The sequence below is a fragment of the Agelaius tricolor genome, unplaced genomic scaffold (genome assembly GCF_023055355.1).
Source record: "Agelaius tricolor isolate 1412-34295 unplaced genomic scaffold, bAgeTri1.0.p SCAF_68, whole genome shotgun sequence".
NCBI lineage: Eukaryota > Metazoa > Chordata > Aves > Passeriformes > Icteridae > Agelaius > Agelaius tricolor.
Genome location: NW_027269328.1, coordinates 844,649 through 866,293, shown reverse-complemented (window position 1 = coordinate 866,293; position 21,645 = coordinate 844,649). Strand labels below are relative to the sequence as shown.

General features: G+C 52.1%; 1 protein-coding gene across 2 annotated transcripts; it reads right to left on the bottom strand.

Moving 5' to 3' along the window:
• LOC139584836 (interferon-induced very large GTPase 1-like) lies at nucleotides 1-20,958 on the bottom strand. Of its 2 annotated transcripts, none has more exons than XM_071417135.1 (5): nucleotides 20,500-20,958; nucleotides 15,463-17,418; nucleotides 14,988-15,241; nucleotides 12,074-12,262; nucleotides 1-10,717 (listed from the first exon to the last, which is right to left on the bottom strand). In XM_071417135.1, the coding sequence occupies exon 5, from the start codon at nucleotides 10,713-10,715 to the stop codon at nucleotides 3,414-3,416; it is 7,302 nt and encodes a 2,433-aa protein (XP_071273236.1). In that variant the 5' UTR covers nucleotides 10,716-10,717; nucleotides 12,074-12,262; nucleotides 14,988-15,241; nucleotides 15,463-17,418; nucleotides 20,500-20,958; the 3' UTR covers nucleotides 1-3,413. The 2 variants fall into 2 exon arrangements, with proteins under 2 accessions (XP_071273236.1, XP_071273235.1); XM_071417134.1 differs by lacking the exon at nucleotides 20,500-20,958 and adding an exon at nucleotides 19,777-19,861.
• Between the last annotated feature and the right edge of the window lie 687 nt (nucleotides 20,959-21,645).

Below are 21,645 nucleotides of genomic sequence, written 5' to 3'. Positions count from 1 at the left end.
TGAAATTTATATATTTTATTTCCTCACCAGACCCCCTGTTCCATGGTTTGACAGTTCTTGATAGCCTGGTTCTTTTCAATGTTAACTTATCATACAGATAAGATACTCCACGAGTACATGAAATCAATATTAGATATATCACACAATTATCTGAGTTCTTCTCACCACTGTCAGTTAGTTACACAAAAAAAAAAAAGCAGTAGTCACTTCTGCAACAGTTAATGTGATAATACACAGCAAATAGTCTCTATTTTAGTATTTTGCAGGAGCCTAAACTGTAATATATTTATCACACAAAAATATATAATTTTCACCGAGATGATGGTAAAAAGGCTGACAAATTAGACTACACAAAAAGCAGTTAAAAAGTGATTACAAACTGTACCGTACCAAAATAATTTGGAAAAGCCAATATGATAGTGAAGGGCAATGACTTACAAAGTTATTTCTTACAGACCACAGCAGCAACACAGCAAGCCCATGTGTCCCCTGTTGTGACTGTGGTCACAAGGGTTTTCAGGATGAAGAAGAGACGAGAATGTTGACTCCATGATCAGAAGGCTTGATTTATTATTTTATGATATATGTTACATTAAGAATATACTAAAAAGAAATAGAAAGGAAAAGGTTTCTTCAGAAGCTAGCTAAGCTAAGAATAGAAAAGAATGAATAACAAAGATCTGTGTCTCAGACAGAGAGCAAGAGCCAGCTCTGCCATGAGTGGTCAGGAAATCCAAACACCCACAGGAGACCAATCATGGGTTTACCTGTTGCATTCCACAGCAGCAGATAACCATTGTTTCCTTTTGGTTGCTGAAACTGCAGCTTCTCACAAGGAAAAATCCTAAGAAAGGATTTTTCATGAAAGATGTCTGTGACACCCTGTCCCTGGCACTCAGCCCTTGCAGCATCACTCGTCTCTTGCACCAGCTCTGGCTCCTGTCACTGGCTCTGGGTCTCCTTGGCCTTGGGCTGGGCTTGGCAGAGTCTGGGCCCGTTCCCCTCCTCTCTTGCAGGTTCCCAGCAGAGCAGCTGCAGAGCAGAGCACCTCGCTGGGATCAGCCTTCTCAGCTCTCTACGTGTGTGACAGGCCAGGCTTGGTGCCCAGCCCTGCCTCCCTTGGCACCTGCCACTGACATTGGTTTCCCTGGATGTTGTGGTTTGGAGCTTTTCCTGCTCTCTCACTGTCCCTGCAGGCAGTGAAGCTGCTCCTGGAGCAGAGACCCTGAATGGAGCAGAGTCTCTGCTGCCACATCCCCTCTCCCAGTGCCACCCCGTGTCCCCTGCCTGTCTGCAGCACACAGAGCTGGAGTCACCCCCAGCTGTGGCTCCCCTGAGCACAAAGGAGACACAGAGCAGTCCAAATCAACTCCTTTATTAGCAGAGTGGGAAAAACGGCAATGGTGACCATGTTCACAGGGGTCTCAGGTTGAGGGAAGAGACAAGGACTTGACTCCATGTTTCAGAAGGGTTGATTTGTTATTTTATTATATATATTGCATTAAACCTATACTAAAAGAATAGAAGAAAGGATTTCCTTATAAGGCTAGCTGAGAATAGAATAAGAAGGAATGATAGCAAAGGTTTGTGGCTCAGACTCTCCATCTGAGCCAGCTGGACTGTGATTGGCCATTAACTAGAAACAACCAACATGGGACCAATCACAGATGCACCTTTTGCATTCCACAGCAGCAGGTAATCAATGTTTACATTTTGTTCCTGAGGCCTCGCAGCTTCTCAGCAGGAAAAATCCTAAGGAAAGGATTTTTCATAAAAGATGTCTGTGACAGGCAATAACTTGTTTTAAAATTTTAAAAGTTTAACAGTAATAAAATAGCTATGAAAATAGTAATAACAAATTAAAGCAATAAGCATTTGGACAATCGGAGTAGGACAATAGAAGACAATAAAAAGCAAAGAGTTACAGATGTCTGGGTATGTTTTCCTCCTTCTGCCAAGCAAAAGCACACCTCACTAACAAAGGATTAATCCTTAAAAGCAATAGCCTATTGCATATTCATATATCTCATACATGATGCAAAAATTACTTTCAAAGAAAGGGTCTTTTCTGGTTATTGTCAACTACACCCCTACATCTTGTAAATGAATTGTCTTGGTCCCTCAAAGTCTGGTTCTTCCCAATAAGGGGGCAATAATTCTTCTCTTGGCGTTTTTGGTGTCTTGTTGCTCTTATCTCTATGCGAAGAATTTCTTGATTCTCTTATCCATTCCTTCAGCTACTTAGAAAAGTATCTTTCATCACATAGTTTCTATTTTATATTATGCTATAGCCTAAAATTTATACTTACAACACTACTTAAAAGAGATTAATACAACATAACTTTCCAACATAACACATGTAACATTCATTTTAATATTTGCAAAGAGCCAAGCGTGTAATATACATTTTTCACACAGAGCCTGCAGGGGATGAGGCTGAAGCAGCCCTTCAGCAGCTCTCCAGAAGGGCCTGGCCCTCGCTTGGCCCAGCGGGGTTGCAGCACCTGCACAGCAAAAGCCCCCACGGCTCCCTGGGGCAGAGGCAGCGGGTGCCACCTTCTGCAGAGCACAGCTCTGGTGCCACCAGCCTGCCTGGGCAGCACAGCCCTGCCCCAGGGCTGCAGTGGAAGGTGCTGGCAGACAGGATTCTCCACATGGGGCACTCCAAAGGCTTTTGCTCAGCAGAGAGGCCAAGGGCAGGAGCAGCTCTGGCTGGGGCTGAGGGCTGGAGGAAAGGGCAGCAGCCCCAGGCAGCTGAGCAGGAGCGGCTGCCCTGGACAGAGACACAGCACCCCTGAGACAGGGAGTGAAAGCACTGCCTGAGCCCCAGGGCAGTGGTGTCACTGCTTTCCTGAGCCCGCAGGCACAACGGCTCCTGCTGGGAGAACGGCCTCAGCTGATCCAGGAGGCTGCAATGAGGGAGGGAAGGATGACACCCAGAAGCCAAGCAGCCCAGCTTGCAGCCAGCGTGGAGCTGGCCTCAGGCCCTGCAGCCCTTTCTCCCAGCAGGGCAGCTCCTTGCTGCAGGAAAACTGCCCCTGGGGCACTGTCCCTTCTTGTCTCACAGCAGCTGATCCAAGGGGTGCTTTGAGTGCTGCCTTTGCCCCGTCCCTGCCCTTGGGCTCAGGATGGCCACAAGGCTGATGGCCCCAAGGATGGGTTTGGTTTGGCTCTAGGACAAAGCTGAGGGGAATGTTTATGGCAAACAGGCAAGAGGATTCTGGCTTTTTCATGAAGCAAGGGAGCTGCTGAGTAATGGATGCTGTAATGCACCTTATTTCATAATTTTGGGATACCTTTGTCTTTACTGGACTTGAGAGTATCATCATTGTAACTGCATTTTGTGCAGAGCCTGGTACAAAGTTCTCCTAAACTGCAAAGCTGTTGTGGTTCTTACTCTCCAAGGATGTGGCCTAACGCTTCTCCAGCTCAGACAGTGCTTCCTGCTTGGTAACTCTATACCACGCCTCAGGGATTTCTCCTTTGCCTTGAAATTTCCCATTGTACAAAGCTTCCAGCTGTGTCTTGAAATGAGACACAAACCACTTCCAGTACGCCTGCATGGATGGATCAGGAAGAATATTCCAAGTGGAATAAGGAGGTCCAGCATCCCGGTATCTCCTGTAGGGGTAAACTTCATTCTCACGAATCCTGAATGTGCAGTCACTTGCAACATCACTGGAACAAATATCAATGGCAAGATGGTCTGTCCCAATCCACTTCACTCCCTTCAAACCTTCTGGGCGATGGAAGACCAGCTGATGGTCTCCATCATGATTCTGCATTGTGTTTGTGCAGACAGCGCCACAAAAGGGACACTGCTCCCAGCACCCTGCAAAATGCTCCACCAGGATGCTGTGAGGCTGCCTTGGAAATGAGCTCAGGTCAGCAGCAGCCAATTCTTTCTTGAGCCTTTCCCTCAGGTCATCCAGAGCTTCTGCCATGGCACTGCTCAGGAACTCAATGTCTGTGACCTCCTGGTGCTCGATGCCCTTCAGGTCACTTCTGGGCAAGCTGAGCACCTCTGACAGTTCCCTGCAAAACTCATCCAGCCAGAGAGAGGCCTTGTCTTCTCTGTCTTTTCTGTCTTTGACAATTTGGGTTGATAAAGAAACAGCTGACAAGATGTTTCGATAGAGAATATCAAGGGTGGAATCTAAAAACATCTCCAGCCTCCTAGGCCCATCTAAACAGTGACTCCTAACCCGTGTCTCAATGTAACTCTCACAAAACTCTTTTGGAGACATAAGGTACTGCCTGAAATACTCAAAATTTTCCTGTTCTGCCAGATATCTCAGGATGCAAACTTCCAGATTGGCTCTGCTGCCCTGGAAATCTGGGGATTTCTGCATGTGCTCAGCGATGGCTTTAGCTGTCCTCTCATAGACTGCACGGCAAAGAGCTGGTTCAATCTTGTCACAAAGGAAAACAGCAAATGTTGTGACAGAAGTGGCTCCTTGGCAGGAAATCTGGAAACATTGGAAGAAATCTTCTCTCTTGCTGCTCAGGTACACAACTGGGTCATTTGCCTTTTGGAATCCTTCATGCATGGCTTTAAACCTTTCCGCTGCCATTGTGCACAGATAGATCGACAAATCTATGCTGTAATCTCTGTTGAAAGTACATTTTGCATTGCTGGGGACAGAGTTGACACCTTTCTGTACTTCATTGAGTATTTCATGAATAAAATTTTGACTGTAATCGCGTTTCTCCTCCTCCTTCTTAGCAATGTTTGCCATCACACATGCTATGATGCTGTCCGTGATATGCTGAAAGTTGATCACATCAGCATTGGAAATGCTCCTGGGATCTGTGAAAAAGCCTAAATACTTTTTCTTCATGATGTGTTTCTCTGGATCCAAAGAAAACCCTCTGCCTCTGGGAAATGACTTGATCCGTGCATGGATACCCGGCTCCTTAAAGTGCTCTACAAGGACATCGTCGATTTCTGCATCGATATCCACCCGTTCTGGAGGACGAGCAGCACGGGAGACTTCGGTAATCCACTTGTTCCAGACAAGAGTAAACTTGTCCTTCAGTTCTCTCTCACTGAGGCTCTTCCCCTTCAGAGTCACAGCCAGCTCCCGACTCTTTTTCAGGAGCTCATCTTCATATTCCAACTTCCTTGCATCCAGTTTCTTCTGCTCCTTCTGTAGCTCAATGAGATTCTCACATTTCTTTTTTGTTTCATGAAGAAGAGTCTCTTTGAGTTCTTTCAGCTTCAGCTCTGTGCTTGATTTCCACTGGACCAGTATCTCCCGGTCTTTGTCTTCCCTGAAATACTCTTCCACATTTTTCTCAATGGCATCACTTGTCTGTTTCACCAGCCCTTCAAGGTATTCTCTGGTGACATTCTGCAAGTCCCCATTCCGAATTCTGTTGTCCAGTCTCATTTGCACATCTAAGATGTGTTTCCTCAGCATCCAGGTCCACTGACTAAAGGCACTTTCCAGTTTCCTGTACACAGCAATCTCCAGGGAATTCTTGAAGCTGAAAACAAAGTTTTCATTCAGCAAAGCATTCCAGAGGTCACCAACACGATCTTTCAGGCTCGAGAGCCTCAAAATGCTGCTCTGTGACTGCTTCTTGGCAGCCTGGAGGATTTTGCTCTTGAGTTGCTGGACGTTCTGGCTGTAGTTGGGGTTGGGTGGTGCCATTGGGGGGTTTCCTTCCCACAGGTGAGCAAAGTAGTGAATGTGGGTGTTCACATCAAAGCCAATGACATCGCTGAAGGAGGAGATGTCACAGAATTCCTGCTGAGCAGCTATCACGGTCATTTCATCCAGCTTTTCCTGCAGGCGCCTTTGTCCTTCCATGTTCTGCTCCTTGGCAGTTGCTTCTCCCACGTTTTGGTGGACAAAGAGGCAGCTTGGGGAAAGATTGACTTTCTTCATCCTCAGGAAAGCCTGCACAGCGATCTGGAGAACATCTTGCATTTCTGATGGATTTTCGCCAAAGATATTGATCACAGTCAAGTTGCCGACACCAATGACAAAGGTGGCCAGCTCGTTGTCATGGTTCAGGGACTGTTTATTGGCCATCTCGATGGCACGGAGTCCCTCTGTGTCAACCACCAGCACAAAATCAAAGCCCAAGTCTTGCTGCAGCTCCTGGCCCACTGGGATGAGCTGCATGAAGGCTCCACGAGTGCATCTCCCTGCGCTGACGTTGAACTGCAGACCAAACATGGCATTCAGCAGGGTGGACTTGCCTGTGCTCTGGATGCCGAGCACGGAGAGGACAAACAATCGTTTGTCCCCCAGCCTCTCAATTAAGCTGTCAAAGATTGCTCCCACCCAGCGCAAGGGCAGGTAAGAAGCGTCCCCATCCATCAGCTCCACGGGGTACCCTGAAACCATCAGCTCTACTGCAATTTCCGGAAATTTGACAAAATCCTCATTCTTGGAGTTCAGTAATTCCAGAGCTTCATAAATCTGCCCTACCTCTCTCAGAAGGTGCTCCAGGCCGATGGATGAATCGTTGATTTCATCAGAGAGGGCATCCAAGCGACTCAGCATCTCATCATTGCCACTGGTTTTCTTCTTGTTTTTCTTTCTTGACAGGATTTTAGACCATAACTCGTGATAGTCCCTCCTCAGTTCTTCAAGGCGACCACAAGACAGCTCGTCCATAAAGACCTTCATCCAGTGCAGGAAGTATTTCTTGGTATCTGCTGGCTGGGCCTGGAGAAAGCCAAGGAATGATTTCATCAGTGGGTTGAGAGGGGAAGCGTGCTCAAGTTGCTTTCTTCTTATTGCTTTCTTCTCATTTTCAATTTGGCTCCGATGATGCTCAACGCTCTTGTTCCTCTTCTCCTGCAAGCGAGTGAGTTCTTTGTCCTTTTGGCACCACTGGTACCACAGTTTTCCTTGAAGTGGCAGCAGCTTGGATTTGATCTCAGACAGCTTCTCTTTCTTCAGAAGCTCCACCAGCTCCTTTGCCTTTGCTTTGGCTGTCACACACGCGGGTTGATCTGCATCCACTACAAATCCGTGCTGGCGAGCTTTGTCCACACAGGCCTCCAGGCTGAAACATGGATTAGAACCTTCCAGGAGATCCCCAATTGTCTTGGTCAGCTCATCCATCAGTTCTGCTTCGTTTCTGTTCTTGATCCCTATTGTTATGGTTTTGCTGACTTGTCCAGCTGCAATGTTCTCTTTTTCTGTGAGAAGACAAACCAAAGGCCTTTGTGACTGCCACAGGCCCTGCAGAAGCTTTTTCCCCCTGTTGTCCATGTGCTCCCAATCGGACACGAGAGCCACGTTGACAGCAGATATCTCCTGCAGGAACTGCAGCTGTGCTCCGTGATCCCTGGCGTCTCCACGCAGGTTACAGAAAGCCACGCAGCGCTCAAAGGTGTCATTGGGGCTTCCACCGGGGCAGTACCAGGCGATCTCCACCAGCCCTTCCATCAGCAGACGCTCTCTGGTGCTGCCTCTGCAGTGGCGGTGGAAGAAAGTGTCGTGTTTGCGTTTGCTGAGCAGAGCGTTCAGGAGCTGGGACTTGGAAGAGGAGGCCGAGCTGCCAATGCGGATGAAGGACACGATGGGTGTCTGTGCCTGAAAGATGAGTTTGTTGCTGAAACTCTTTGCTTGGGCCTGCTTTCCTGACTTGTCCACCTCTTTCCAGCTCCTTTGGATTTGGCTGAGGGTGTAGAGGGGGAACTCGATGCATGAAGTGCTCGGGTTGGGCACCAGGAGAGGCAGTGCCAGTTGGCAGAACGCCAGCTTGGTTGCCAGGGACTGTCTCAGGAAGTCATCAGCACAATGGAAAACGGCCATCTGCAGGTCCATGGGGTGCACATGGCTGTCCCTGCTTGCACATTTAGGAGCTGCTTCCATCAGCTTATCAAGAAAGTTTTCAAAGGAATCTGATTTTTGGTTCTCTTGCTCGCTGCTTTGTGGCATGAGTGCAAGGCCTGGATTGCTCCTTTCCCAGCAAGTCAGGTATCTCACCTGGTAATCCACAGTTAACAGCTTGTGCAAGAAGTACAATGGCAGTTCCTTGTCCTGGCTGGGCTGGCCGTCCTGCAGAGATGTCTTGCAGATGGTGCGGAAATCTCCCATCCCCATTTTCCTTGGATAGTGACTTTCCAGTCCAAGGCGCTTGAGCAACTGGAGGAACTCCTGGTTTGCAATGGCTTCACTTTCTTTGGATTCGCTGCTGTCAGACTTGGACTGGGACTGACTGGGGGGCTCTGGTTTTGGAAAAGTGTCTTCCAGGTCGCTGAGTATGTTCTGCATCCTCTGTTCATCCCATTTGTCATCCAAGCACCCACTGATCAAGGAGTCCAAGTCACGTTCCAGCCTCTCCCAGTCTTCGCCTCCACTGTGCTTTTGGAGGAGATTCTTTATCCGTGGGGACCACAAGCCTTTCATGTGATCTTCCATGAAAACTAAACGCTCCCTTTTCTGCTCAGGGGACAGCTTTTGACATTCTGGTGTCACAGTCAGACCTGTCAGCAGGAGGAATGCCTCAGCTCTGTCCGCATCTTGCTCCTTCAGGTTCATGTACTCCTCATGTGCTGCTTCCATTTCCTTGGCCATGTACTGAATTTCTGGGTGTCCAAGGAGGTGCTGAAAATTGCTGCTTTCCACCTGGTAGCCTGTGCTGGTCACAATCAAGAGCACCAACAGTTCCATGTCCTTCTGAGCCTGTTCCTGGAGAGACTGGAGTAAGGAATAAATGGCCAGGCTGCTGGTCAGGGTGGCTTCTATCTTTGCTTCATGAACGTCAGGAGCAGAGCTTCCTGGTGCGTAGGTGACAGCATGGATGTGCTCCTTCATTTGCTGCAGTGTTTTGATGAGCTCTTGAAGCTCAGAGACTTTGGGAGATCTGGGAGGCGGGTGCTCAGTCTGGAAGACCCATTGCATAATGAAGGAAGCCTCAGGGAAGTCCTTGACAGAGTAGATATGAGGATTCAGGAGACTCCTCAACATTACCTTGATAGTGGTGGTGTTTTCTGGAGGTGACTCCTGGCAGCTCCGCACGGTGTTCACCAGGAAGTCCTGCAGGGCTTTGTCTGACAGGCACACGTTGATCCACACACTGGGGTTCCTGGTTTTTGCACTCAGATCATCTTTTAGCTCCATCAGCATGAACAGCTTCTCTTCATCCACTGTCACCTCCCAGGCCTTCACAGTCCCCATGAAATCTCTGGCCTCTTGCACTGCACTGCCCAGTTCCTCTCCAAAAGTCATGCCAAGGCTCTGATTTGTCAGCACTTTGTACCCAGCCCTGAGGGCTCTGCTCATCTGACCAACAGACTTAAAATCTCCACAGTGATTGCACAGGATAATGTCCCACACTGGGATCAGCTCAAAGCCACGGTCGATAACGCACCACGTTGTGTTATCAGACATGAGCCCCGTTTTCCACTGAGGAAGGGAAGCTGTGTCTGCTGGGCCCCCTGTGTTGACCACGTAGAGCTGAATTGCTGTATGAGAACCCTCTCTGGCTCTCCCCAGGACAGAAGCCTGTGAGCTGGATTTGGAAACATCCAGGGTCCCTTCTACACTGGCCCCGAAGCCACCCCAGCTGGCCCCAACAAAGCTGTTCAGTGCTTCAGACGTTTGTCGCTTCACCTCTTCGCGCTGCTCAGCCCGGAATCCTTCTGTAGACGCCTTCCACCAGAATATCCCCCCAAAGTGGAGGGGACCCTGGTTTATGTGGGACCCAAACCTGCTGAAGAAGCTCTCACATATCTTCACCAAGGTGGGGCTGTCTTCTTCCTGACTGAAGCTCAAAAGCTGCTCCATGTCTTGCAGCTCCCGCAGAGCGGCATCCGAGAGGCGAAGCTGATGCCTTTGGAAGTAGCAGGAGGCCAGAGGGATGTACTGGTACTTGGTGGTGCAAAAGTAGCTCTGCTCAGAGCGGGACTGGTGGGTGTCCTGTGACTGTGAGGAGCTGCTGTGATCTACACTCCCTCCCAGATTAATCCCCCAGAATGAGGATTTGGCAGAAACGCTCATGCTGAACCCCAGCTGCTCCATGGACTTGGTGAAAGTGGATTCTGCTGCAGAGGAGGAGAACTCCTTCCTCTCAAGCAGCGATCCTTGCTCGGGACTGGCGAGCTGGAATCCCTCAGGAACCCTGAGGAGCTGCTCTCGCTTTGCCAGCACATCTTCAGGTCTGCTGGTTCTGTAGATGCCCTGCAGGGCCAGTCCCCCTGACGCCCGCCTCAGCACCTCCGTGTCAGGGATGTTCTCCCTCCTGCCTGCTGACTGCTCCTGCTGCTCCAGCTGCTTCTGGATGCTCTCCAGCATATCTGCCAAGGGTTTCTTTGGCGGTGGCCAGAACTCTTTGGGAATCTCCATGACTTGCCACAGAGTCTCTGCTTTCTCCCTCAGAGCATCCTGGCTGTGGCTGCGGCTGTTGAGCATTTCTGTCAGATCCTTCAGAGCTTGTTTGGCCTCTTCGTGTCTTTGCTTTGTCTTCTCCAAGTGCTCCTTCTGCACCTCTTTAATGGTCGTTTTGTCATCTTTTATTTTCAGGAGTTTCTGGAGTGCCTTTTTCTCCCAGGGGTGCTGTATCTCACACTCCAGCCTGAGGTAGTCTTTATATTCCAGATGTTGCAGGGCTTCTCTGCACTTGATTCCCAGGATCTGTGTCACTTTGGGCAGCCAGTATCCAGCATCCAGTCCTTCCTTCTGGAATGCCTCTGCCAGGAGCTGTGTCTTTGTATCCTCCTCCTGTGCGTCGTCCTGTGAAGCCATGGCTGTGGAGGAAGAACAGAGACATTCCCTAAGGTGTTGTCAGAGGCCCCAGGCTCCTGGCAGAGGCTCTGCAGCAGCTGCAGCCCTTGGGATTGCTCCCACCCGGCTGCTGGAGCCAAGCCTGGGATGGCACCAGAGCCAGGGTCCCCTTCCCAGCCCCGTGGATGTGCCTGTTGCTTTCCTGTTAGCAGGATCAACCCTGAAGGTGAGTGTGTACCCTAGAGACAGCACAGACACACAGAGACACAAACACAGACACACAAACACAGACACAGAGACACACAGACACACAAAAACAGACACAGACACACAGAGACACAAACATAGAGACACAAACACAAACACAGACACACAAACACAGACACAGAGACACAGACACAGAGACACACAGACACAGACACACAGACTCACTCAGCCACACAACCTGTCCTGGACAAGGTGCTGCCTTCACCATCGCCCACATCCTCCCAGCAGAACCCCTCCATCCACAAGTGCAGACAGCCAGGGGCAATCCTGGCTCCCTGGCACAGCCCCTCTGCCCGTCCAACAGCCCTGCCTGCATCCTGCACCCTCTGCCCAGCCCGGGGCTGCCCTGCTGGCTGCCTGGCCCAGCCTGCTGCTCCCAGCACCCGGAGGCAGCGCTCACACACTCCCCCCATGGGCACCCCACACTCCCCAGACACGCTCCCCCCACGCCCCCCAGGGGCTCTGAGCTGTGCTCCTGCTCCAGCTGCCAGCGCAGCCCCTCCCTCGCCCCTCTCTGGCCCCTTCCCAGGAGCTGCTGCTTCCTGGCACCCTCAGGGGCCCACCCCAGTGCAGGGGAAAAATCCACCTTGTCCCTGCCCTCAGCTGTGCCTGGGGCATCCTGGTGACCCATCAGAAGTGACTGGAAATGCTGGGACTCAACTCAGAGAGGTGCCCTCTGTGATCTGCTGCTCGTTAGCACAGAGGGTCTCATCAGGCAGGTGCCCTTTGCTGGCAGTCTTGGCTTCAGCCACCGCAAAGCCACTGAGTTCAAAATCTCTGGTGACAGGAGGAAAAGTGCCTGCAAACCTTTAACTGGGCACCTGCCTTTAAACCTCTGGGTGTTTGACTCTTTCACACAACTCCGAGAATTGTCCCAGTCTCAGTTCACTTGGATACTGGAGATGATTTATTCCTTACAAAAATCCCATCTGAGCAATCAGCTTCTGTCCCACCAAGGCTACAGCCCTGTCACCAGCTCAGGTACTGATCCCAGGGGCTTGGGCTGGGCTCCAGCACCCTTCCAGAGCCTTCAGGGGCAGCTTTCCCTCTGGAATCCCTGCAGATTTGGGCAATGTGTTCAAGGGCTGTGGGCTCTGATTCTCCTCACCCACCTCACAGCAGATGCTCCCGTTGCTCCCAGCCTTGGCTTCCCAGCAGACACGGGCAGCCGAGGGCCCCAGCTCAGGGGACACAGCACAGGGGCAGTGGCAGGCCTGGCGTACACGGTGGGTGTGGAGAAGAAGATGGGAACCCCTTGAGAACTCAGGAGGAAGAGCACCAGGAAGGAAAGGCCCCAAAACCTAAAGGAGAAGAGCAGAGAGTCAGCAGAAGGCAACCCATGAGCACGGCAGATTCATTCCAGGGAGCATGGGAGGCCAACCCTTCTCCTCCACTGAGAAATGCCCAGGCAGCAAAGACTGCTCAGGGCTCTTCTGGGGAGGTGAGCAGAGCAGGGTTCCCCTGGCACCTACATCCACGTTCCCCCACCAGAAGGAAGCTGGACATGCTGGAGAGGTGGGACAGAGCAAAGCCCCTGAGGGTCACCAGGGCCAAGTGCAGGCGCTGCCCCTGGGCTGGGGCAATTCCAGGCACAGACACTGCTGGGAAGGGAATGGTCTGAGAGCAGCCCTGGGGAGAAGGACTTGGGGCTGCCGATGGGTGAGAGGCTGTGCAGGGAGCATCTGTGCTCTGGGGGCAGTAGAGAAGGCGAGCAGGGGGCAGAGCCAGGGGAGCAGCGCTGCCAGGGGGGCAGCAGGGCCCTGTCCCACCCCTGCCCCATCGCGCAGCTGCTGCTGGGGGGAGGCTCAGGGCCCCGCAGAGCGGGGAGAGGCAGCGCTGGGCTTGGATCCCAGCAGGCACTGAGCCCTCCCAGCAGCTCGTGGGCTGTCGCTTTGCAGTTAAAATGTAACTTTTGTAGTTAAAATAGAAACTGTGTATGTGGGATATTTTTTTCAAGAAAGGAATGAGGTACTCGCACCAGATAGCAGCCACAGGACACCCGAATCTTTCAGAGAAAATTAATTTATTGCTCCCTTATCAGAAGAAACGAACTTCTTCCTGCCTCACTCAGGTCTGAGACGCTGTCAGGATTAAGAGGAAGAAGCTGACACTGCCCAGACAGAATCCTGGGTTTGAATGGAATTTATGCATCATGGATGAGGTGTATGAATATGCAACATGCTATTACTTTTAAGGGTTAATCCTCTGTTAATGTGTTTCCCTTTCTGGGCTTATTTTGCCCAGAAAAAGGAACCCGGACCATCTGTAACTCTTTGTTTTTATTGTCTCCTATTGTCCTAATCCCAATTGTTCAAATTATTATTACTCTAATTACATTACTATTTTTATAACCATTTTATCACTATTAAATTTTTAAAATGCTAAAACCAAGTGATTGACATTTTTCACAGGCACATGTCCAGCTGCTCCCTGGGCAGCAGAGCCTCAGTGCAGAGCGGCTGCTCGGGATGGGAACTGCTGGCTCAGGGTCACTGCTGGAGCTCGTGCACTTGAGCCACTTATCCCAGCCCTGTTCCCTCCCAAATTCTGTCCCCCTGGAGCACTGTGAGGACTGGTTCAGTCTCAGGAGCCAGAGGCTGCCCTGGACTGTGGTGGTTTGCAGGCAGCCCCGACATGGGAAGAGGTGAGACTCTTGACTCCATGTTTCAGCAGGCTTATTTATTATTTTATGCTATATATTATATTAAAACTATACTAAAAGAATAGAAGAAAGGATTTCATCAGAAGGCTTGCAAGGAAAGGAAGGAAAATGGAATGATAATAAAATCTTGTGGCTGACCAGACAGTCCGAGACAGCTGGACTGTGATCGGCCATTAATTAGAAACAACCACATGAGACCAATCAAAGATGCACTTGTTGCATTCCACAGCAGCAGATAATAATTATTTTTATTTTCCTCTGAGGCTTCTCAGGAGAAAAAGTCCTAAGGAAAGGATTTTTCATAGTGACACTGGACAACATTAACTGTGACACTGGCCAACATTAACTCAAGCCCAGCCACACCCTGAACCTGCCCCCAGGCACCCTTGGCACTCCCTGCGCGGCTTCCCAGTGCTGCAGGAATAGGGGAAAAGCCCCATGTGAGGGTGTCAGTGCCCGCAGAGAGGCACTGAGCACATTCAGGGCATAACTGGGATCCAGTTCCTCCTTGGAAGCAAAGGAGGGAAGCAGCAAGGCTGGCAGCAGGACCTGCCCTGGGAATGCCCGCACCCGGTTTCACTGGAGCAGCCCCCCGAGAGTGTTTTGCGCAGCCCTGCCCCAGGGAAAGGGGCTCTGGGAACACGGCTGCCTCTGCGGGGCTGTCCCAGGGACCAGAGCGCTCTGGGTGGCGATGCTTAGACTGTAAGGGAGCAGAATGCCACCCTCCCTGCATGGGCAGGAGCAGGAACGATCCCCCGGCTCCTGCCCTCAGGGGAGCGCAGCCATCGGCCCCACCGCGGGGCTGGGGGTGCCCGGGCCGGGCAGGGTCGGCGCCGCCTGCGGGCAGCGTTTCCCGACCGGGCACGGGCTGGCGGCGGGGCAGGGGCTCCGCTCGGCACCTGTGCCCGGCCGGCCCCGCTGCCGGCTCTCGGGGCAGCCTTTGCGGCTCTGCAGCCTTCCCTGTGCCCCCGCATGCCCCGCATCCCTCCCCGCCTTCCCCCGCCGCTCCTCGCCCGGCCCCGTCCCGGCTCAGCCCCCGCAGCGCACACGGCTCCCCCGAGCTCCCCAAAGCGGTGCCAGCAAAGGCGGCTTCCTGCAGCCCACGCTGGGAGCGCACAGCGCCCGCCCGCTGCCCTCAGGCCCCTCTTCCCCTGCCCTGGCACCTCCCCTACCCTGGCAAAGCACAGGAGGCAGGAGAGAAACAAGATCCCGGTCCCGGCTGCTCCCGGCTCCCAGCCCCGCAGCTCATCCCCATCCTCATCCTCATCCTCATCCTCATCCTCATCCTCATTCCCATCCCCATCCCCGTCCCCGTCCCCGTTCTCATCTCCGTCCCCATTCTCATCTCCGTCCCCATCCCCTACCTTTCCCCTCCGGTGCCTGCAGCTCCCGTGCTCGGTGAAGTCCAGCACAGCCCACCCAGCTCTGGCTCCTTTGGAGGGAGCTGTTTCCCTTTATATGGGAGCGGTGATTCCACAATTACTGCTTTCCCGTAAATCTTGTGATTTTCTGCAGCAGTGTGAAAGTGAAACTGCTGATGGGTGGTTTGGGGTGAAAGTTTTTTTGGTGAGATGTGGACTTGAGGGTGTTGGAAGTCTTCTCCAAGATTTGGTTTTGGCTTTAGAGAAGGAAAATAAGAAGAAAAGGATTAAAAGTTGTTGTTCAACGTGTAGCATGGGACATGTCTGCCATTCTTTATTGCAGCACTGGTCATTTGGGGGATACTTCCTCCAATCAAGTCTGGCAGTGTTGGATGAACAGAGCTTTTATCATACACACTGCATATCCAGTAGCTATCCCCACTTATTTGACTTTATTTTACATTGTCACACCCCTTACCAGGAGTCCTTATGTGGTTCCTAGGGATCTGTCTTTAATATCCCATGTCCTTTTTAGGGGGATGTTCCTTGACCCCCGCTTTTGAGTAAGGGAAATAACCTTGTTTTGCACAACTTCTGCTTTATCAGCCTTGCACAGCTGAGCTGGCATCCTGCTTCCATTTTTCATGACTTCTGTTTGCCTGTGATACATCCTTTATCTGTTTCTCCAGGGCTGTGCTGTTCTCCTGTCCGTATCAAATCCCTCCTCTACTTGCTCCTAAGTTCCTTGTGGGAGCCAGTCTCTTAAGATTTTTATTTCCTTTCAGAGTGTAGGGCATTAAAACAGCTGCAACACTGAATCTTGATGCTGGCTAAAACCACACAGCAATTATTAAGGTGGTGATTATAAACAGATGTTTCACCAGGTCCAGCTGGGTACCCAGGAAGGACGTTTGGTCCAAATTTCTTCAAATCTCCAGGAGATGGCATCTTGAGCTGTTGGTTTGGAAATTTGGGGTTGTTTCCAGGTTTCCTGGACATCTGTAGACACTCTACAGTGTTTTTTGGTCAGTGAATACACAGCAACTGGAGTTAATTACAGTCCATATTCCTCCTTGTGATGCTAAAACAAAGTCTAGTGCCATTTGGTTTTGTAAAACAGCTTGTGACAAGCTCTTGACTTCTTCCCAGGGGGCTTAGGCCCTTTTAATTCTGGAACATGGTATCCAAAATTTTACTTTGTGCGGTTTCAATGCAGTCAAAGTTGTCAGCAGTGCTTGGAAAGGTCCCTTGCACTTTGGCTGGAGTGGAGCAGTTCCCCAGTCATTCAAACAGAGCCGATCTCCTGGTTGGAACTCGTGCCCTGGTGTGTCCAACCACTGCAAATCCTGAAAGGTTTTACTGAGAGAAATGAGGTAATTATTCAAATCCACCCCTCCTTTGAACATGTGTGGCTCCTGGAGTGTGGCACTTGCTAGGGTCGACCACAGAGCAGCTCACAGGGGCTGATTCTGCTGGTGCCCCACAGCTGAATTCTGCTTTGAAGCAGAGCACCAGGTAAGGCTTGGGCACAGCTCAAGGAGGTTTCCTGACACATTTCACCCAATTTCAATTTGATTGTGTAATTCACTCCCTCCACTTTGCCACTAGCCTGGGGCCTATAAGGAGTGTGAGGATCCCAAGCTATTCCCAAGGCTTTCCTAAGCTGTTGTATCACTTCTGCAATAACGTGGGAATCTGTGTCTGATGACATTCCCAAAGGTACCCCCGATTTTTGATTTATTGTCTTTTTGGGTTTTTTGTATTTATTTGATTTGACAGTACTTTAGTCACTTCCCTAACCTGGTTGCTGTGACAAGGGAAGGTTTCTGGCCACCCAGAAAAGGTATCCACCAGAACTTTATTATTCTGGATTTATACCCCCCCCCTTCTCTGGGCAATTCAGTAAAATCCATCTGCCAGTGTTCACCCAGAGCATTTCCAGGTTTTGTGGCTCCCAGCATTGTTTTGTTAGCCTTGTTAGTGCTGTTTCTTTAACAAAGAACAAATAACAAGTTACAAGTTAACAAGTTAACAAGTAACAAATCCAACTTTTGTTGGATTCCTGATTGCACAACCTGAGCCATTTTAGATCCAATCATAGATTTTTGCAAGCGCCTCAAAAGCTTTTCAGCACTCCTATGAGTGTCTTTGTGTTTGTGACCCCCTGTTTCACACAAGATCAGTTCTGGGACTGCTTTCTCTCTGCTTGGGGTAACCGCCCAGCCTCGTGGATCAAATTTTGCTTCTAAGGTTCTGCTGTTCTTATCAGCTCCTGCCCTGGGCAGGCTCTGCATTTTTGGGGGGTCACAGTGATCTCGGGGCTCCTCCAGCACTGTTCCTGCATGTGTTGCTCAGTCCCAGCTGCTTTGTCCTCACGTGCCATCTCCTCTGCTCCCACAGGCTCTGGGACATCCACAGGGACATCATCTTCACTCTGGGGACAGGGGGGAAGGTGACACTTATAAATTACTGTGTAGCTGTTGGCTTTTGCTATCATATTGGCTTTTGCAAATTATTTTGTGCTGTTTGTAATCACCTTTTTATTTTTCATATAACATAATTTCATATTTATGATTCATTTTCATATTTATTTCGTTTCATATAATTTTTCAGCCTTTTATGTTTAATACCCTAAGCCCTGTGTAGATTATATATTTTAGTGTGATAAATATATTATAGTTTAGGCTCTCACAAAATATTAAAATAGAGGCTATGTCCTGTGTATTATAACATTAACTTTTGCAGAAGTAATTGTAGTTGTGAAATAATAACCAATGCTTTTATTTTTGTAGATGACTGACAATAGTGAAATAACTAATATTGATTGAAAATACTTGTAAAAAATGGCTAAAATATCTGTATGATAAGATAACATTGAAAAGAACCATGCAAAAAACACCAAAAGAGCAAGGAGGGATCCACCACTGACCCTTCAGCTATCAATAATTATCAAACCACAGACCAGGGGGCCTTGTGAAGAAATAAAATACAAAACTCTCAAAATCACGTCTGCATTGTGGCACATGCTCTGCAATGAGGTCAGGGGTCAAACTGAGCTAAAGAATTCCAGGAACAAATAAACTCAAGTGAATTTTGAATATGTATAATCCTCGTGAATACGTATTTGACCAATGCAATGAAAAATATATGAGAGTTGTTATAGTTAATAGTACAAGTGGCTATGGCTGTGCATCCAGCACTGTTACTTTTGCTTTATCCCTTTTATCCCTTTTTAAACTTCTAAAATCTTCAAAGAGTGTGTGGTGGTGTTCATAGGGGTCCCAAGAAGAGGGAAGAGATGAGGATCTGGCTCTGTGTTTCAGAAGGCTGATTTATTATTTTATGATATATATATTATATTAAAACTATACTAAAAAAAGAAAAGAAAGGATTTCATCAGAAGGCTTGCAAGGAAAGGAAAGAAAATGGAATGATAATAAAATCTTGTGACTGACTAGACAGTCCGAGACAGCTGGGCTGTGATTGGCCATTAATTAGAAACAACCACATGGTACCAATCCCAGCTGCACCTGTTGCATTCCACAGCAGCAGATAACCATTGGTTACATTTTGTTCCTGAGGCCTCTCAGCTTCTCAGGAGAGAAAAATGCAAGGATTTCTCACAAAGCGTGTCTGTGACAAGGAGCGCGCCTCGTTTCTCCCAGCACCATCCCCCGGGGAGCGCAGCCCCTGCCCCGGGCCCGGGGGGTGCTCACCGCCAGCGAGGCTCCGCAGCTCCTGCACCTCCTGCTGCAGCCGCAGCCGCAGCAGCTCCCGCAGCAGCTCCCGGCGCCGGCTCCGCGGGGTGACCCCCATGCGCCGCAGGGAGCCCTCGCTCAGGAGCAGCAGCGCCCGGCCCGTCAGGCCGTGCTCCCGGGCCAGCCCCGCGGCCCCGCCGTGCGCCGCCAGCCACGAGCCCGCCTCGGCCCCCGACCACTGCCCCGCCGGGCGCTGCGGCCCCTCGGGTACCTGGGTGGGACGAGAGGGAGCTGGCTGACCCTAACTACCTGTAGGGTCAAGCTGCCATCTCTGTGACAGTGTCCCCAGCCCCAGCCCGAGCACAGCCCTCGGTCGCATCCCTGCACTGCACCCTCATCCCTGTCCTCAGCCCATGGGGGTCCCCAAATCCCTGCCTGTGTCCCCAAATCCCTGCCTGTGCGGGTCCCCCATCCTCCACCCCCGGGGATCCACAAATCCACCCGTAGGAATCCCCCCCTCCTTCACCCATGGGGATCCCTCATCCCCTGCCCATGGGGGTCCCTGAAATCCCCACCCATGGGGGTCCCCAAATCCCTGCCTGTGCGGGTCCCCCATCCTCCACCCCCGGGGATCCACAAATCCCCAAATCCACAAATCCACAAATCCACCCGTAGGAATCCCCCCTCCTTCACCCATGGGGATCCCTCATCCCCTGCCCATGGGGGTCCCCAAATCCCTGCCTGTGTGAGTCCCCCATCCTTCCCCCCTGGGGATCCATAAATAACTACCTATAGGAATCCCCCCCTCCTTCACCCATGGGGATCCCCGAAATCCCCACCCATGGGGGTCCCCAAACCTCCTCCTGTGGTGTTTCACATTCTCCCCATATCTGGATACCCAAACACCTACCCATGGGGTGTCCCATCCTCCACCTGTGGGCATCCCACACCCTTCATTCATGGGGGTTCCCAAACTGCCACCTGTGGGGGTCTCACACCCTCATCCATGGATTTCTCCCCTCTTCCACCACTGGGGTTCCCTGGCCCCCCACTGCAGCTGTCCAGGGGGGTCCCCAGCCCCTGCCCACTCTCACCTCAGCCTCGGGGCTCCCCTCCTGGGGTGCCTCAGCCCCATCCTCCGCCGGGAGGTCCATGTGGGGCCGGGGGCAGGGCACGGGGCCAGTTCTGGCTCCCTGCAAACGGGTCTCCGTCAGCGGGGGGGGGCCTGGATCGGCCCCCCCATATCCTGCCGGCCACACAACCTCCCCCGCCCTCCGCCCTGGCAAACCGGCATCCCAGGGTCCCTGCTGGGGGCACACAGCCGGGAACTGTCCCCTCCTCGGTGCCACCCACCCCGTGCCCCCCCAGCACAAGGGGCTGCTCTCGGCGGTGGCGGCCGCCCCGCCCGTCCCGCCGTGACACGCTGGTGACACCGGCCCGGCTCTGCCGTGCCCTGAGCCCGCAGGGGACACCGGCACCGCCCGGCCGGGATCTCTGACTCCTTCCTTCTTATCCCCCCCCTCTTCCTACCTCGCTCCGGGTCCGTGCCCAGCCCCAGCAGAGCCAAAGGAACCTTTGCCCGGGCGCTGGCTCCACGGGCACAGCCCCGGGCGTGCCCCGGCAGCCCCGAGCGCTGCCCCGCCGGGCAAAAGGGACCCCTGGGCATCCCGGGAGCCGAGGCACGGGGCCAGGCTGGGTTCGAGTGGGCTCCATCCGGACCGGGAGCCGCGCAGGGGCCCTGCCGAGGCTCCCGCAGCCCTCCCGGATCGCTGCCGCCAGCCCACCCCGCTACCCTGAGCACCTTCCACAGGACGCACCGGAGCGGCTTCAGCCTCGATGGTGCCGATGGCAGCGAGGGTCCCGCAGGCTGCGGGGACACAGGAGAGGCACCGGCGGAGCAGGGGTGGAGCGGGATGAGCCTCCAGGATGAGTCACATCCGACGGGCTGCAGCCCTGCCCGGCCGAGCGTGTGCGGGCCAGTCCCGCCTGCAGCTGCCCAGGGCGCTGCTCTGCCCCCGCAGCCTGCAGGGGGTTAAAGCCCCCCAGATAACCCCTGCAGGGTGGGCAGGGCACGGCTGGAGTGCCCGTCCGGGAGGGATTCCACAGCCGCGTGGATGTGGCACTTGTGGGTCAGCGGCGGTGTCGGCAGTGCTGGGGGAGTGGCTGGACTCAATGAGGAGTTTTCCCCCAGTTTTCTTTTCTTTCCTAAGCGATTTTGTGATTCTAAAGCAACCCCGGCCCTTCTCTGGCCCTGGCAGTTCCCCTCTCCCCCTGGAGCAGTGCTCTTGCACAAGATTTCCAAGGAAGAATCAACAGGACAGCCCAGGTGCTGCACCCATCCCTTATCTCAGCCGAGCAGGGCCAGGCAGCAGCTGGTGGGTGGCAGAAACTGCTTCTGTCAGAAAAAGGACTCAAAGGTGTTTGTGAGGTGATTTAGGAGAAACTCTGCTCCCTGGCAGGTCAGAGCAGCCACCCTCAGCATGGTGAAGCCACGAGGAAGAAGTGAAGAAAATAACGAGGAAATTAAACAAAAGAACAAAATTCTCATCTTCCCAATGCTCGGGAGAAGGACAGCCCTGCACATTTGAAGTTTGTCAACACCTTAGAGCCACTGCCAGGGCCTGAAGGGGCTCCAGGAGAGCTGCAGAGGGACTGGGGACAAGGCCTGGAGGGACAGGAGCCAGGGAATGGCTCCCAGTGCCAGAGGGCAGGGCTGGATGGGATCTTGGGAATGGGGAATTGTGCCCTGGCAGGGTGGGCAGGCCCTGGCACAGGGTGCCCACCCTGGATCCCTGGCAGTGCCCAAGGCCGGGCTGGACACTGGGGCTGGGACAGTGGGAGGTGTCCCTGCCATGGCAGGGGCTGGATTAGGGGACATCTCCAAGCCCCTGCCCACACCAGCTGTGATTCCACGATTTCAGAGATCCAACACCTGGAGCTCACAGCCTCCACCACAGGAACAG